The sequence below is a fragment of the Colius striatus genome, chromosome 4 (assembly GCF_028858725.1).
Source record: "Colius striatus isolate bColStr4 chromosome 4, bColStr4.1.hap1, whole genome shotgun sequence".
Classification (NCBI taxonomy): Eukaryota; Metazoa; Chordata; class Aves; order Coliiformes; family Coliidae; genus Colius; species Colius striatus.
Genome location: NC_084762.1, coordinates 61,816,003 through 61,833,459, shown reverse-complemented (window position 1 = coordinate 61,833,459; position 17,457 = coordinate 61,816,003). Strand labels below are relative to the sequence as shown.

At 39.8% G+C, this 17,457-nt stretch overlaps 1 protein-coding gene across 1 annotated transcript in view; it reads left to right on the top strand.

Annotated features, from left to right (window-relative positions):
- Window positions 1-16,757, top strand: part of CPA6 (carboxypeptidase A6) — an 84,491-nt gene extending 67,734 nt beyond the window's left edge. Inside the window, exons 7-11 of the mRNA XM_061995627.1 lie at window positions 3,374-3,484; window positions 3,716-3,806; window positions 8,118-8,320; window positions 13,825-13,909; window positions 15,477-16,757. Coding sequence (XP_061851611.1) covers window positions 3,374-3,484; window positions 3,716-3,806; window positions 8,118-8,320; window positions 13,825-13,909; window positions 15,477-15,664 — 678 coding nt within the window. The 3' untranslated portion in view covers window positions 15,665-16,757. The remainder of the gene's footprint in view (window positions 1-3,373; window positions 3,485-3,715; window positions 3,807-8,117; window positions 8,321-13,824; window positions 13,910-15,476) is intronic.
- Window positions 16,758-17,457: the final 700 nt, after the last annotated feature.

Genomic DNA, 17,457 nt, shown 5'->3' with positions numbered 1-17,457 from the left:
TGGTGTTGGCAGGATTCCTGTATCATCTGTTCATTCAGTAAAAACACTATTCAGCATTTAAGTCTGTCTCTCTGCGCATTCAGCAGCAAAGCTGCTATTGATTAAAGGACAGGAAAGCAGAGTCAAGCCATATAAAGTCACATTGTTTTGTATTCTGAGGTTTCTGTGCAAAGTACAATGCAGCTAATTCACTAATGGTTTATATTCATCTCGCTTGTGTCGTAGGGAAGGGAAAATGTTTCAGCACTGCCAGGGGGGTGGCTTGCATGATGGTTGTTTGGAGGATTTCAGAGTCACTTTATAAAAGGCAAGTTCTGGCCTTTGCTCCAGTGAGGACTCATCTTCGTAACTGTAAGGCACCTCGCCAAAGACCTCCCTGCCACGGGAGGTAAGGTTGTACAGTCTGTATTGCCTGCTAACATGTATGAAATAAAATTGCCAGATAAAAATAGTATAAAGGACAAAATAAGCAGAAAGATTGAATATGATCTCACACCACATTATGCCATCTCCACTCTTGTTTCCATGAGCAGGAAAGTAATACCATTACATTTAAAATAAAGTACTATTCTAAAAGGGCAACCGAACTATTACATTTAACCATTTCTGCTTTAAAGAACAGAATTGAATCATAGAATGGTAGGGTTGGAAGGGACCTTGAGAGATCATCTAGTCCAACCCCCCTGCAGAAGCAGGGTCACCTAGATCAGGTCACATAGGAACATGTCCACGTGGGTCTTGAAGACCTCCAAGGAAGGAGACTCCACAACCTCCATGGGCAGCCTGTGCCACTGCTCCCTCCGTTTTTTCTTATATTTAAGTGGAACTTCTTGTGTTCCAGCTTCATCCCATTACCTCTTGTCCTGTTACTAGCCACTATAGAAAAAGGGATGTCCCAACCTCCTGACACCCACCCTTTAGATATTTATAAATGTTAATAAGATCTCCCCTCAGTCTCCTCTTCATGTCTGGCTCTAAATCAACTTTAAGACTTAAAATTTTGAAGGGTATTACTGAGGACTCTAATGCTGTCTGAAGTCTCTCTTAGTATTTTGACAATGACAACAGGCATTAAAATAACAGTGTAGTTTTCAAAAATGGAAGGGCACTTAACATTTTGCAGTCTATGTTTTTTAAATGGTAGTGCTTTTACATAGCAGGAAAAATATATTCTTCACAGGATTTAATACATATTGAACAATAAAAAGTCTTAATTCAAATATTTTCATTATGTGATGTTTTGCAAATTTGGAAAGGTTCTGAAAAAAATTTGCAGAGCTCATTCATGCAATTTTTTAGTGTTTCACCTGAAATTAAATAATCTGTAGTTATTTAAAGGAAACTATTTCAAAAGTGTTTTAAAGAGATTCATCTTGTAACATTACAGTTTAAAATACAGTATATAGCACTACAGTGTAATAAAATGCATAATTATAGATGTAACTGACACCAAAAGAATCGCATACATAAATACAGATACGAGCAAATACACCAGTTTCATTATCACTGATATGTAAATATCCATCTGAAGACAGAACATGAGCTTGATTTACACCAGTTTCATTATCACTGATATGTAAATACCCACCATGAAGACAGGACAAGAGCTTGATTTGTTAATACTGTGTAAAAAGAGAAAAGCATTAAAAAGATAAGAAAGTGGTGTGTATAGTGCCTTATTTCCTCCCCAGTAAAATTACTTCTCCCTGAAATAAGCACAATAAAAACGTTCATTTTCCTTGACTCACAGTTTGGAGCATGACTCAGTTCTGTTTCCACTATAAAAACAGCATTACAGATTTAATATCCACACTTAGGATATTGGCTCATAATCCTGTGAAGATTTTATTGCAGGGCTAGCTTAACGTCCCAAGTAGCTCTAATTTCTTCATTATGCATTTCTACATGTGGAACACTGATGAAACAGAGCCCTTGTTTTCACGGTCATTATTTTTGGGTAACCATTGCTTTCTCTTTTGACAAAATTAATTTTTACCTAAATGTATTTGTAGCTTTGATTTTACTTCCTAAAACAAGTAAAGCAAATTTAAATGCAATACCATTCCAGCTAAGAAACTTTGGACAATTTCTGGCACATGGGCCAAGGGAACTGTGACCTCTGCATTGGCTGGGGCTCTTCTCCCAGGCAGCCCTTGACTCCATCAAGCTTCCCATCAAAAGCCTACTCCCATTCTCTTTTCCCCTGTTATAACCCTACCCTCTTTCAGCATCTCGTCTGACCTGTGGTGCTGTGCCATGCTGTCCCAGCTGCTGCTTAAATCTCCTTCCTGCTCATCCCAAGGCAGCTTCAATAATCCAAACAGAGACATGGTTAGGAGCCCAGAAATATCAAATTCCCATAGTTTACTGTCTTCCTTGGCATTTGTCAATTCAAAAGCTTTTAGCTTAGTTTATTTCAGACCAAACATTTCCCTTTGAGGGCCCAAACACATGCTACTTCTTGGAGGACCAGAAATACTGCAGAGCAGAAGGCTTTAATCACAGCACCAGGAAGAGAGGAGCCAGCCTTGGGCATCCCTCTGACCCCAGCATCAGTGCAGTACACTTTCCACCTACCAGGTGAAGCACTTAATCCTTCACCTAACAGAATCAAGATTTAAACTTTGAAGGATGCAAGTTTGATGCCCAGCTATGGCAAGTGACAGTAGTTGCTACAGCATGGACAGTCTAAGCTTTCTGAAACTTGTAAAGGAGCATCTCTGGTACCAGCAAACAGAACTCCTGGGGAACCTCTGGTTTGCTGCATTTTTCTAAGATGTAGAATGGCAAAAAAATACTTTCGCTACCTAGACTTCATCTGCTAACCTTTATTCCTGAGGTTCTCCAAAAGTAGAGCGTTTTCTAAATTATAACAAATAAGCTGCCTGTATTGGTGATCGTGCATATAGTAAATTATTTTGAATACAACAAAAGCTGATGTAATGTGAGCCATAAATGTTTTAAGACATGCTCTAACCTCACCAAGTCATCACCTGGGGGAAACAACAGCACTCCATTGCCTTGCAGGAGCTAAATTCATTTCCTTATGTAAGAGCCTATTCCACTGACTTTTGGCTCCTATATCAACAAACAGTTTGTCTGCATTTGCTTCTCTGTAGTGTGAGTTGTATTTTCATGGTGATTGAAAGCAACTGAGAAGCAGAGAGAATAGGGTCCTTTGAACAATTTTTTCACATGTTCAGGTTCTGCCTTTAATCACATTTGTCAGTCTTTCAAGTTCAGCCCTGAGGATGTCAGTGAGATCAGGTCTCTGTAATGCCAAAGACCATGTGACTGTCATAGCCTGTCACAGTACTTAATTGGGAAATTGTTTTTATTATGGAAACTACTTTCTTTGGCTTTTCTGCTTTAGGCTCTTCAGACCTACCAGACCGATCCTGCCATGAGAAAGATGCTAACTCAGCTGTATTTCTATGTCATGCCAGTATTTAATGTGGACGGATATCATTTTAGCTGGACAAATGTAAGTAGTATGAGTAGCACTACTCAAAAAAATCGTTCAGACCAGAAAGATCGAATGGCAGACTTTCTGTATAGTCTGCTCCACCACTTTGTGGCGTGCAAAATGGAAGTAAACTACTCCCATTAAAATATAATGCTGAATATGTTTACTAGGGTTGGTTTGTTATGTGTATGAATCTATTTTTGTCAAAATGTGGTAATATTGCTATTTAATCATTTTAAAACATATTAGGATCGATTTTGGAGAAAAACAAGATCAAAGAACACAAGGTTTCGGTGTCATGGTGTTGATGCTAATCGCAACTGGAAAGTGAAATGGTGTGGTAAGTCTGGAGATACTTTGGTCCCCCAGTTCAGGTTACCCTGTATTTAATTATCCAACAGAGTAAGTAGGTTAGGTCACATCCATTGTGAAGTGTTCTCTTTTCCATAGTTTAAGTTGAAGCTACTTTCCCATAAAGCCACAAGCCAGGGCTCAAATCTTCTAGCTTCTTAAAAAAACACAAGTCCTGAACTCTGGAAAAACACATCTCATTGCAAGTAGAAAGTTTTCATGGCAAGTGTGGCAAAAGGAAAAAGAAAAAACCACACACATACAGCTATTCTGTATTTCTGCAATCATGTAAATAATTTGAAGCACTATATTCAGCCTGGCCTATCTCTGAAATGGCTTTAGCTTTGGAAATGTCAGATGTGCTTCGTTGGCCTCACAGAGAAATGTCTGAGAATATTTTAAAGTCCTTATTAGTAATTCAATAAAGAAAGTAGGTGCTTCTAAATGCATGGAGATCCAATTTTAAACTCCCAGCACTTCTTGTAAATACTTTCATAAAATTTGACCTCAATTTTGCATAGGGAATGCAGCAGTAATAAAATACCAGCAGAAGATTCGGAGTGGGTCCACTGCAGAAGAAATAGTATGTTATTAAATCTTACAGCAAGACAGTGCAACTCACAGAGGAGTGAGCAGCCACACCTTGTTGTGAAATACAGCAATAAACACATGGTTCTGCTGACCTGCTCTCCCGTTTTCAGCAGCTTCCTTCACTGCTCCGTGCAGCAGTTTTCACCTCCAGCATTCATCCATCTTCCTTATTTACACTATAAACTTGTAAAGGCAGGAGTTGTGTTTCCATAGCACTAGGGCAATGGCTCTCCCTTCAGCCCATCCCTCTTCTGCTGTCAGTCTCTAGGTCACTCCACAATACTCCGGTTATTTGCACTTGGAGCAAGCACTGTAAGAAGACAGACATTGAAGGTGACAGTCCCAGGGCTGCTATCATAATCTTTAATTGTATGATGCAAAAAAATAATGTGAAAATGAACCAAAGTCCTACGTCATTGTTAGCATCTTTCGCTGATGTGTGTGAGTCACAACTGCAGATATTTGGAGGGTATGCTGTTCAGAAAATAGCCACTGGCATCGTTGGCATGAACCTCTTACAAAGTCTTCAGAGCCATCTTATAGGTTCCTATCTGTGCAACATTAGTACTGACACAGAGCAAAATGCATTTCCATTCCTAATTAATCTTTTTGGGTCCAAATCACTCTGTTCTTCCCTTTTCCTACTTCCTAGCCATTGTATTAAAGCACACTTTTTGCTCAGTTCTGACAATGTTTTCTTAGTTTTTAACAAAAAGCATTCTTTCTAGGCTGAGTGAATATAACAATTCATGCTTTGTATGTTGTAATCCACTAGTTGTTGCACTTCTGCCCTTCCCTTAGCACACAAGATAAGTCTACACTCTGAGTTTAAAGAAAAAATTCTTTCAACGTTGCTCGTCATCTTACTAAGCACAAGCTCAGCTTCCCCGCTGGACCCCAAACTCTGATTCTCTATTTTGCTGGAGAATAAAGAGCTCTTTCGTGAACTGGGATGACTGGTGCTCAGAAGAGCCGAACCCAGCACCCCATTTTCTCATTAATCTGACATTAAATGAGGCAGAGAAGAATCTGGATCATATCACACTTTGAGGCTTGTATAATCATGGTATGTTTAACATCTACAACTGCATATGCTTGTGGAAACCTTTTAATTGAGTTCAGCTGCACTTACAGTTTGCAGACAGGCTTGAAGTTCACTGTGGGGCTTCCAGGCAGGTATGTCGTGGCAGAGTCCAGCCCCAGCAAAGCTGCTGAATGCCAGCTGCAGTGAGCTGCTTGGTAAAGGTAACACAGCATCCCTTCTGCTTTCCTCTTCTCTCTAGCAAAGGACTTTGATGTAAGCTTCATGATGTTGCTTCTGTAGTCTCTAAGGACCAAGAAAAGGGACCTACCACTGACTGTGGTAGATTTCACTCTGCAGTGCCCTGCACCCAGAATAGTGCGCAGAAATGGCACACAGACCCAGGTGACTACTGACAGTGAAGTCTCTGGGTAGAAATGCTCCTTGGAAAAAAAACCCAAACCAAAATGTGCAATAACTAGCACAATATTTTCATGTTTGTGATATAAAGAGCAACTTTGAAGCAAATGATGTGGTACATTGAACTAAATAACATTATAGGGCAAATCCATTTGGAGGGATTGCATCTGAAGCCCCCAATGGAGCAGCAGTGAGAGTTAAAACTTCCAATGCAGCCCCATTTCCACTGCACCCCATTGCTCATGGAGAACAGTATCTCGTACTGGCAGAAGAAGTATCTGCAAGGAAGTTTGAGAATCATGCTCCAGCTCACCCACCCTCCCAGACTGCCTTCCAAAGCATTGGTTTTATCAGTCTCTGCACACATTTCCTTCATACATTTGATCTGATGATGGATATTGGAGGATACTTGCCCTCCCTTGGTATGCTATCAGGTACCAAAATAAGGTAGCATGGTAACATTTTATGCAATTCCATTTTCTTCTCGTGACTGTAACTCAGAAATTTCACAGGAGTTGATATGAACTATATTGCTTTTGGTTTGGAGTTTTTGCTTCTTGTATTACTTTAAAGGAACTTCCGAGTATGAAAATTGAGGACATCCTTACATCAGCTGAGGCCATCATGGAAACTCTTTACTACCAGTGAGTTTTACTTAAGGAAAAGGGTTGACTATAGCTGTGATTGCAAATGGCTCACAATAGTAGGCTGGACAGTGTAGATCAGTTTTTCTTTACAGAAAGTCACTAAACTGAGTCATATTTTACCATTGGGTCATTTTACCATTAGCTTGGAGCATTCTGCTGTTTATTATTGACATCCGTTTTCATGATTCAGTATACAACACAGCTACTGGAGATGAGCTAGCCATAAAAAAACAAAACAAAGGCTCTGGATGTTCTGTTAAATAGCTCTCCTTTAGCTGTATTAACTGACAAGACATCAAGGCAGAGTACTCTTGGGATTTGAATGACTTGGTGGCCATCTGTTCTGCAGAGAGGAGACCATCTGCCCTCTATATAACCCTTCCATATCCACTGTGATCTAAGCACTAATACCTTTTGAAATCCCCACCTGTGGCCATTGAATGGGAGCCTCAATTTTCATATACAAATGAAGCTGCACCATGAAATTCTTCCAATTTTTTTTTCTTGCCATTAGGTTGATTGTATAACCCCATTTTAGTTCATATTATTATGCCTTCTCACACACTGGTCTTTCCCGATTATTTGAAGATGGCAACACTTACTGTAGAAAGGAAAGCTAATAAAACACTGCTTTTTTATATCCCTGATGACACCATAGAGTGTCACAACCAAACCATTATTATTCTGCTGGTCAGTGTAGAACATGTGGCATTTTGAAATCACAGTGGATAAAAGAGCAGAGTGGATTTGCATAAATATTGTTCTTTCGGACCCAGGCCCTAAGCTGTAAATTAGATGGTGGCTTAGATCCAGAACTGCTAAATGATAAAGGAGCCTCTGCCACGTCTCCTTTTCTGAGTTTCATCTTTCAGTGCCTCATGGGATATTACAGGCAGGCTACACTTCTGCAGGGTACTGCCACCTGAGCAGGTTGATGTGGTGAAAGATATCCTCACAGCTGAACCCCTGCCCCAAACTTGAAGGAAAATTAAGCACTATAGAAACTGAGATGAATTCTATTTTAGCAAACCATTCCATGTGGCTTGTCAATTTTTCCCACAAGGTTTGGAAGACTGAAAACGCCATAGTTGGGAACTATTCTCATGTTTTCAACCAGTCTCTAAGATAATGCTTGTTGAGGTTATCTACCCACCATGGTAAACATTACTTTAGTAGCTAGTACCTTAAAATGCTCTTAAAGGCAAGACTTGTCTTGGCAGTGACTACTGCAAAAGGCATAGTTCTGTGATTTCAAATAGACCTGCTGAGACCCTTGAGTAGTTTTAATACTGGAATGCCACTATAAAATGTGCCGCTCATATGGAAAACCAGGGAAGAAAATGCAACAAAGTCAGGCTTTTCTTTGTCTGTTGGGTTAAAAATATGTCCTCTGGGGAGAACTGCGTGAAGTTAGCCAATTGGCAGCTCAGCATGTCTGCTAGATGAACAAGGTAATTGTTGTACTAGGGTCCCACAGGCTCATGCCCGTCAGCCACAAGAAAGCAATTTGTTTATTGTTTTTCACACTTTTGCATGCAGGCCCACACAAGCTCAGCCAGAAGTTGACCCCTGCAAATTCCCTTGTGATCATTCACCATGAACTCTCTGTTTCAATCTCCAGATGAAGGTGCTTCATTTCACCCATGCGATGACACCTATTGTGGTCCTTTTCCTGAGTCTGAGCCTGAAGTAAAGGCTGTTGCTCATTTTCTCCGCAAACATCGGAAACAGATAAAAGCCTATTTGTCCTTCCACGCATATGCACAGATGCTGCTCTACCCTTACTCTTACAAATATGCAACTATTCCAAACTTCAGTTGTGTGGTAAGTACATTAAAACTTGAGAAAATGTGCTTTGCTATGTAATTTTTTGCTATGTTTTATTTTGAGGGGAGACTCATTTCGGCAAGGTATTTTTTTTTGTACATACTGAATATCAAGTGGTATTTATTCTTCTTGAAATCACATTTCTGATTATATAACCTTCACTCAAAGTGAGGCAGTGGTAAATTGATTTAAATGGTACAGTGCCTGCCATCCATCAGTCCCTTTGAATTACTTTGTAGGATAAATCCCTGGGGTTTAATTATAGTTATTATAATTTTATTTCATTAACTGTAATGGGAATTATGTAGTTAAGTCCTTGGGCATCTAGCTGAAATTCTAGCCCCACATCCTCAGAACTTAAACACTAGGAGCGCAAAGAAAATTGTCCTCAGTGTTCTAAACAAAATAAAATGGAAGTGGCTTATGTTTATCAATTAGAGGAGAAGTCTCGTAGATTTCTCCAAAAGTAAAGCTTTGATGGCTTTCTATATCATCCTGTTCTTCATAGTGTTTGTAATCCCTTGGGACAAGCAGTTAATTAACATCAGGGACAAATTACTAGCAATATGGGGTTTTGATATAAGCCTATCAATTTAGAGAGATCTATATTTCAGGTATTCTACACCCATCCAAATGCAGAACTACTCCCTCTGCTCACAGTCTGAAGTCCATTTTTAACCAGCTTCCTGTACATAAAACCTTCCCTATAGCTTATTCTCTTAAGGAAACATGGCTAAGCTTTACTTTCTGTTTGCTCCTGCTCAGACACACATTGCACCAACCAGTTGCAAGCCTCTTTCTTTCACCCTTAGTCCCTAGAATATGTCCATATATATCCATATATCTCCCACTTTAGCGTTGAAAGTTGCACTGACTTAACTTACTAGTTTAAGCTAGTTTATTCCAAAGGAGCTTAACAGCACCTTAGATTTATCCTGTGCAGGATAAATTATGTCAGTCCCTGGAGCTTCGATGAAGTTTCACTCAGCTGCCCTTTCAGTCAGTATTCCACAAACTAAAGTCTCTTTGTATGGTTTCTTTTTTTTTTTCGCCTAAGACACTTAATTTTAGCAGCTACTAAAAATTCTCCTGTCTGATGTCATTCCTAGGAAACAGAGCAAATTAGAAATTAACTAAGCAGACAGAGGAGCTAAAAATATGAGACCTGTGGGAGCTGACCACCTAGCCATGCATTGACTGTGAATGAATCCATGAATCTCCTTTTTATACCACCTTCTCCACCCTCTTTTGGAGAGTGGAAAAGAGAAAGGAGCTTACCAAGTGAATTACTGACTAGTGCTTACCAAAAAACAAAGGCTGAGAATTTGAAACCATAGGATTACATTCCTTTGAAGACCAGCAAGTACAAGATTATTTTTTAAGAACAGAAATACAGCAGAAAGTAAAGAACATGGTGTTAGGAAGAATCAGCATCTCCTCCTCAAGCAGCTGATTATTTGGTATCTGATGAAAATATCCAGAGTAGTGTAAGGCAATAGCATGCATTGTGTCAGGAGATTCATTGTAAGAAAAAGGAGTCCCTACCTGAGACTTTTCACACATACCAGTAAATCTTCAGTGCATGTTGTTCTTGCTGCTCAAGGGCTATTTCTATTCTGAGACAGGGAGTAACTGTCCCTCGGCACACACACTCTGTCTTTCCATCCACAGTTTTAGACTAAAGGAACACAGTTTTTGATGTGTAATAGATGTTCCCCAGCTTTGTGAGACCTTGGATCAGGCTTCTCATCACAGGGAGTGAAGCACAGACCTAAAGAGACAGAGGAAGGCTCTGTTTTAGACAACAGCTCTAGACAAATGGAAGCCAAATCCCAATTCTAAATATGTTGCCAGTATTTGTACTCTATACTTCTTCTTATTGCAGTAGATAAAAAAGAACAGGGAGGTTGGAATATGAAATTGAAGTAATTTCTTGTTATTTAGAAAGCTCATTATGGGGATCACAATGAAAATTAATTTAATATTATTGCTTATTTTTGTGTTTTGACGTTTGCCTACAACCAAAGCCTCCATCACGTGGTGCCTCTAAATTAATAGTCTTTAATATTTGAAGTATCTAAAATGGTGACTTAGGCTGAGGTTTCAGATTCTGCAGTCCTCTTGGAAATTACAGTGATCTGGAAAGCATCAGATCTCTGTTTCCTGATGCTGATGGAACAAGCTTTGTTGGTCTACATGGACTATGTACAGTGGACCTTTTTTCCTCTTGTATCTAGTGAGAGAACAAGAGGTAATGGGAAGAAGCTGGAACACAAAAAGTTCCATTTAAACATAAGAAAAATCTATTTCGCTGTGAGGGTGAGGGAGCCCTGGCACAGGCTGCCCAGGGGGGGTGTGGAGTCTCCTCTCTGGAGGTTTTGAAAACCCACCTGGATGCGTTCCTGTGTGACCTGACCTAGGTTGACCTGCTTCTGCAGTGGAGTTGGACTAGATGATCTCTAAAAGTCCCTTTCAACCCCTACTATTCCTATGATTCTACGACAACTGTAGGACTTCACATGTATAGCAAATAAATAACATTTCATGCTAACAGAAGGCCACAATTTATCCTGAGAAGAAATGGTGTTTCTGTCTGGGTTGTATCATTCTAGTGAGCTGTCAGTTACAATTTCAACTAAAGTGTTCATTCAATTATTCAGAGTTGCTTTGAAACTGGAGAGCTGTGTACTGATCACAACATGGATATACTGTTTCAATTTGGGCAGAACTCTCTTATTAACACTCTCCTGAAATCTGTTCTCCTAATAAAATGAAAGTGCACTTTTTGATTGAAAAAAACCAGCAGAAATAGTCAACCATCTCCAGAATTTTAACAATCATTTGTCTTAGTGTTTGCAGGGAACTTACAAGCTGAGTTTGTGTATGTCTTTGTAAAATCCGGTAATTTTATGTGAAGCTTTCTCCTTGAGGGTGTTCAAAGTGCAGTTGCCTGCATTTATTCAGGACACAATATGCTCAGTATGATGCAGTTGAGAACCATCCCCTTCTTTGGGCGCATATCTCCAAAATGGAAGCAAGCAGCACCCCTCAAGGCTAGGAGCATTGAGTTCACAGTGCCCAGGGATGTCTGCCTACATGGTGAACATAGACTTGGGTCACTCGATCTGACCTCCAGATCCAGTACCATTTAGCTGATTTTAAATGAACATTGCCGAACTATTTCTTCAAAAAGATTTCAACAGGGCTTGCTTCTGTTGTTTCTTTGCTGTACAACGGATAACTCATGCACAGAGAGTGGTGGCTATGTCCTTTTCATGGCATGTTTACCAGGACATTGCTCTCCACCTGAGTCAGCTCTCTTAGTGGAGCCCTGCCTCCTGCTCCCTTGGAGTCGGGCCTGTTCTCAAGCTGTCCCAGCTCTACACCATGGCCCTGGTATGGCAAGCACAGCTGCATGCCAAATTTCTGTTGAGTGACTGAGCCTTGGACTTGTAGCTTCATTTGCAGGCACCAGACAACAGCCCCAGGCTGCAGCTGGAGCTCCCCAGTCCCCAGAAACCTCTGAGGCCCCACGGCCACCTCCGTGGCCTTGCAGTGACACCCTGCTGCCCTCAATGCCTCCAGCCTCATGAGGGGTCTTGTGTGTCATGACTTACAGAAGTTGAGGCATCTGTAAGAGGAGGAAGAGTCCTGAGTGACAGTACTTCCCTCTTCCTCAGACCCTCTCCCAGTCATCTTTGCAGTTAGAGTGAGTCAGAGGTTACCCCACACTGTCTGGTGACCACATCCTGACCCAGCAGAAAGTCCCAGCAGCATTGACTTCAGCAGTCCTTGCCTCCATGCACTCTCTCATGGAGGTGGCAAGACGAAGAGAAGGGGCAAGCTGAAAATGTCCATCTCCAGCACTATCATCTCTGTGCTGAGAAACAAATAAAAAATGTAGTTGTGCCTAACAGGTTTTTATAGTGAAGTTAAAAAGTACTACTCCATTTCATAAATAACAAAATCACAGAATGGTTAGGGGTTGGAAGGGACCTCTAGAGATCATTCAGTCCAGCCCCTTGCTAAAGAAGGTTCCCCTCAATGAGGTCACACAGGGACATGTCCAGGCAGGTTTGAAAACCTCCAGAGGAGACTTCACAACCTCCCTGAGAAGCCTGTGCCAGTGCTCCATCACCTTTAAAGAAGCTTCTCTAGTTTTTCCATTTGCTAAAAGTAGTTCTCAGGTTAAAATAAATTCTCTGAAGTCCTACTTGCTGGCTAGTAAGTGAAAATGAAGTTATTTTTTTTTTCTGGAATGAAAAAAACAGATTTCTCTTGCTTCTTTACTCGTGCATACAAAGACCAACAGCAGGAATGCCTGCATGGGTCAGACTAAGGATTAAACCAGAATCCCCATTCTTGACAATGAATGGCAAACAAGGGGAAGGTTAGAAGAAATGTATAAACAGGAAAGCAAGTATAGGGTAATCCCTCCCTAGTGCATTCATCTAGTGCCTGATGAATAACAAGGTAAGGACCAAGTTCATCAAGACTTGCATACACTGAAACCTACAGCTCTTCACAGAAACAAAACAACTGAAATAACCATTGCAGCTTTAACCCAGCGGCTCAAAGTTCAGCAGTTTCTACCTCCAAAGACATTAATTTCCTGCTCTCTATAGGGAGATGGCTGTGTGTTTTCCTAGATATCCCTGGCCTTCACTGTACATGATCCTTTTCTTTGGGATCATAATATTCCTTTTTCTTTTGAATATGTGCATCCTTTCTCTGTGTTTGGATGCACTATCCACGTGTGACGACCAGAATTTGCCATGGGACAAGCCTTCTGCGGTCAGTTTCACAGGATGCTGTGAAACTCTTAAACAGACTGTATCCATGTGGATGTTGAAATGTAGGCACTGACTTTTCCCATACAGTACTGAAATCACATTTCTGCAATTGTGGAGAGTTCTCCAGGCCTACATTATCTGTTCTCTGAGCAAGTTACATCAGCAGTGAACATTCACCTGTCCAGTAGAGATTCAGGATTGGAGTTTGTCTCCTTCCTTCTTCCCACTCTACACACTGAACCACTGTGGAATGTCACCAAGACATTATTTCTCCTTTACAAGTCCAGCAGAGATGAGGTTTAGTGGCCCAGGAAACTCCTCCACAGGTACCAGCAGAAAACGCATGTATAGCTTTTAAACTGCATAAAAAAATATATTTTTTCATCTCAGTAGTCTCACATGTTGCCTAAATTTGTTTTGTCACTGAATTGGTGTATATACCTATAATTACAAATACCTAATGGCTGATTATTCACAGTGCAGTGAGCTTCTTTATGCCATGAAAATACTGAACCAAGTTTTTCAGGGCATTGCTTTCAATAAAAATAAATAATATATTTATTCTTGAAAATAATTTTAAATTAGCTGCCACAGACTCAGGGAATACACTGTGCCAGGAGTCAGTGCTCCATAGCTCAGGTTTCAATCCCATTACAGTATTGTGTTTGCTGTCTAATTTATGTATTTGTTTTTTCTCCCCCTAAACAGGAATCAGCAGCTTATAATGCTGTTAACGCTCTTCAGTCAGCCTATGGTATAAGATACAGATATGGTCCTGCATCTAGCACTTTGTGTAAGTTTTCCTCTGGCACAGGTTTGTGACTTTGACCTGCTTAAAGGAAGAAGGAGATTATTATTGCAAAGAAAGCAAACACTGTTTAAAGTGAACTTTGTTCCAGTTGCAGATGGTGAGGAAGACAGAAGATGAAGTTTGGTAACTGACTTAGTGAGCGCACTGCAGAATGCTTAACTCAATTGATGTAATAAAAGAGATAAAACTGCCATGCCTTTCAGGGGTGAAAGCAGCAAACAATATGTTCAGAACACATAAACCCATATTTTTTAAAAAAAGAATGCTAAACCAAAATCTTTAAAAGCATATCTTAATCAGACATTGTAAATGCACCTATTAAGTTATAAAATAGTTGGGAGAAAAAAGTTCAAAGTTGGTTTTATTTTCCACCATTACTTGGCCTCTCCTTCTGTGCAATTGTGATAGATTCAGACTGATGTCTTTAAAAGCTAGATTTCAAAATTCTAGATTATGATAAATTACAGCAACAGCATCTTTATTCGGCCATCTTCCATTTTTCAGAGAGTGATTTCTAAGGCATTTTTCCCTATAACAAAATATCTTTAAAATACATCTTTTACGTATGTAACAACATTTGTGAGGCAAGCTCTCCATGTAGACAGGTAAGAAAAATAAGTTCAATAGGTTTCAACAAAACACTTTTTTTTTTTTTACTGAAACTATAATGTCTAAATGCTCTTGGTAATGATAACAGACATTGAAAAAGAGAGAAACTTAAGTAAACAGCAAGATTTTTCACAAGTAGCCTCCTGAATTTCCTCTACCATTGCTGCTTTTTGGCTAGAGCACTACTTCATTGTGGGCCTTATCTCACAGCATGGCATCCCCTTGTGCTCATTGCAGTGCAGTCAGTCTCTTCGTCAAAGAGCAATGTGAATTAATGCCAGAATTGCAAAGAAGACAGCAAGCCACATGAGAGATGGATCTTTATATAAATATAAGTGTCTTGGGTAATCAACATATGGAGATAACGAAAGCATAGGAAGCACACTTCCTTAGGAAAGTTTGTTAATATTAGACACCACCTATGCAAATGCCCTCATGCTGTAAGGAAATGGTGAGAAGACAGAAAAGGAAGATAAAATCATTTTAAAAACACTTTGAAAAGGAGAATGTGGATTACTTTATCAAAATCCTCCCTCTCCCTGCAAAGGAAATACCTGAAAAATACAAGTTAAACCTGGGACCATGCAGAGCTCCAGTCAAGCTTTAGACTGCACTCGCCCAGGAACAAGAGCAGTTTGAGGCTTCACTCTAAATGTTCTCTTTTCTTAAAGTTTTGCCTTACACAAAACCCTCAGGGTTTGGATTTTTTTTTCCCTGTGAAAATCAAGGGTCTAATCCAGATTTTGATGAGCACCTTTTACCAAGTGCTGGGTGTCCATGCCCCTCTCTGAAGGCTGTTAGGATCAGGGCAAGCAACAGCTGTAGTTAAAAGTATAGTCATTGAATCCTGGAGACAAAATGCCACAAGAACCTTCTTGTGGTTTCAGAATGGCCTGCATTTAACATTTTTTCCACTTTTTCTCTGCTTTCCCTCTTTCAGACGTGAGTTCTGGCAGCTCTATGGACTGGGCCTACAAAAATGGCATCCCCTATGCATTTGCGTTTGAGCTGCGTGATACCGGCCACTTTGGGTTTTTGCTTCCTGAGCCACTGATCAAACCAACCTGCACAGAGACCATGCTGGCAGTTAAAAATATAACTCTTCATCTGCTGAAGAAATGTCATTGAGAGCTATTTCCAGGAGCAGGAAGCGAGTGTTTTGCTCCCAGTGCTGATGCCTTACATTGTGCTCAGTTGCTATTTTAAGCTCGGCCACTTCAAAATTACAGAAGCTAATGGGAAAGACGGTCTTGTTTCTACCAGATTTACTTGGTGGGAAATTGAAAAAATAGTTTAATATCTGCTCTACAAAGTCCATAAAATTGATATACTAACTTAGTTACCAGTTTGGTATAAAATAGTCTGTTCTTTTTGCAATAAAGCTTTGACTCTGCAACTTCAGTGGGGCAGGTCCAGGTCCAGATGCAGGTGCCTGAAATAAAACTCCACTTCCAGACAGTCCCTTGCCTTACTCCTTTCCCTAACAGGAAGAGTTCCCTAGTGGAGTCTCTCAAACCAAGAGATAGAATTTACACTCATGTACATGTGCTCTGTGATCCGATACAGGCCTGTCTGTAGCAGTAAATGGCATATAGTTGCAGCTGGCCACAGTGCAAGTGGCAATGTGGCTTCCTTCTGCATGTATACATACATATGTATATGCACTTTTGCGATTATGTTTTTTCATGCAATGCGAGAACTTGACCCAAGGTTTCCTTTAACTGTTCAGAGAAACTTATTTTCAAATAAGGTGAACTCAAAATCAGCATACTGCCTTTGAAAATGTAACTTTCCTAGAGATGTGCAAGAATTATAATGAAACATTATTGAGATACACAGTACTCTGCTTTACGGAGAGACAAAGCAACTTGCCGTGGTTTGGAACTTGGAAGCTGACAGTCGACCGGTGCATCTGGGCTCTGCTGTAGTCAAACGTCTGTCCATTTCCACCAGCTAAGGACCTAGCCTTATACTGTAATTATCTGATGTTAACTGATGTTTTCGTTATCAGTATTCTTGCAGAGAGTTCTGTAGCTCTGTGGCTATGTGGCTGCTTTTCTTGGAAGTCACATTTTTTGCATGTTTTGAAGAAATTAATAATAGATTCTTAAGCGAGCCAGATATGAAAGCAGAAGCTTTACAGCTGAAAGTGAATAAGCACCATGTTTGAAATAATACTATTGAAAGCACAGAGAATATAACAACTTGTTGAGGATGGTTTGGTACTTTTAAAATATTTTTTTTAATCTTATTATATCTGCAGAAGCATATATTTTACTTTATTAATGTTGAGTTTAATCTTATACCATAATGTTCAATAAAACATATTTGTTAATAAAATAATCAAAGGCTTTTGAAGTATTTTTTTTATGTTTCACTTAATTGTTAAAGCTTTGCCATTTAAAAGTACTTGAGATCAAAAGCAGTCAATGAATAAAGCTACACCATGGTTATCTGGATGGCCTCTTCCTGAATACCATGTATTATGTGCAACTGAAAACTGAGCTGAGTTCTGAAGCCTGGTGCAGGGTAATTTAGTGCCCTGTAGCTGCATACAAGTGTAAACAGCTTGAGCCCTTTAATTTCAGGGTCAGTAAAGCTGATCAGAAAGACAGTCACTAGAAAAGAACAAACCCTATTTTCCAAATTAAGAATTTGTAAGACAATTTATCGGGAAGAGTGATTCTAAATAGAATAGTTAACTGGAAGGAAAGAACTACTGGAAATAGCTATTTGGATATGGAACAACAGCCTTTGTTGCTTGCAAATGCTACTTCTATGAACAGCTCTTTTTCACCTCCATTATTTCTTACTTCTTTTCTCTTTATGCTTCTCTTCAGCAGTCTTTATTGCCTACAGAACAACAGAATCAATAACTCGTTTTGAGGGAATTAAATTTATTTTATGATTGTAGGTATAGG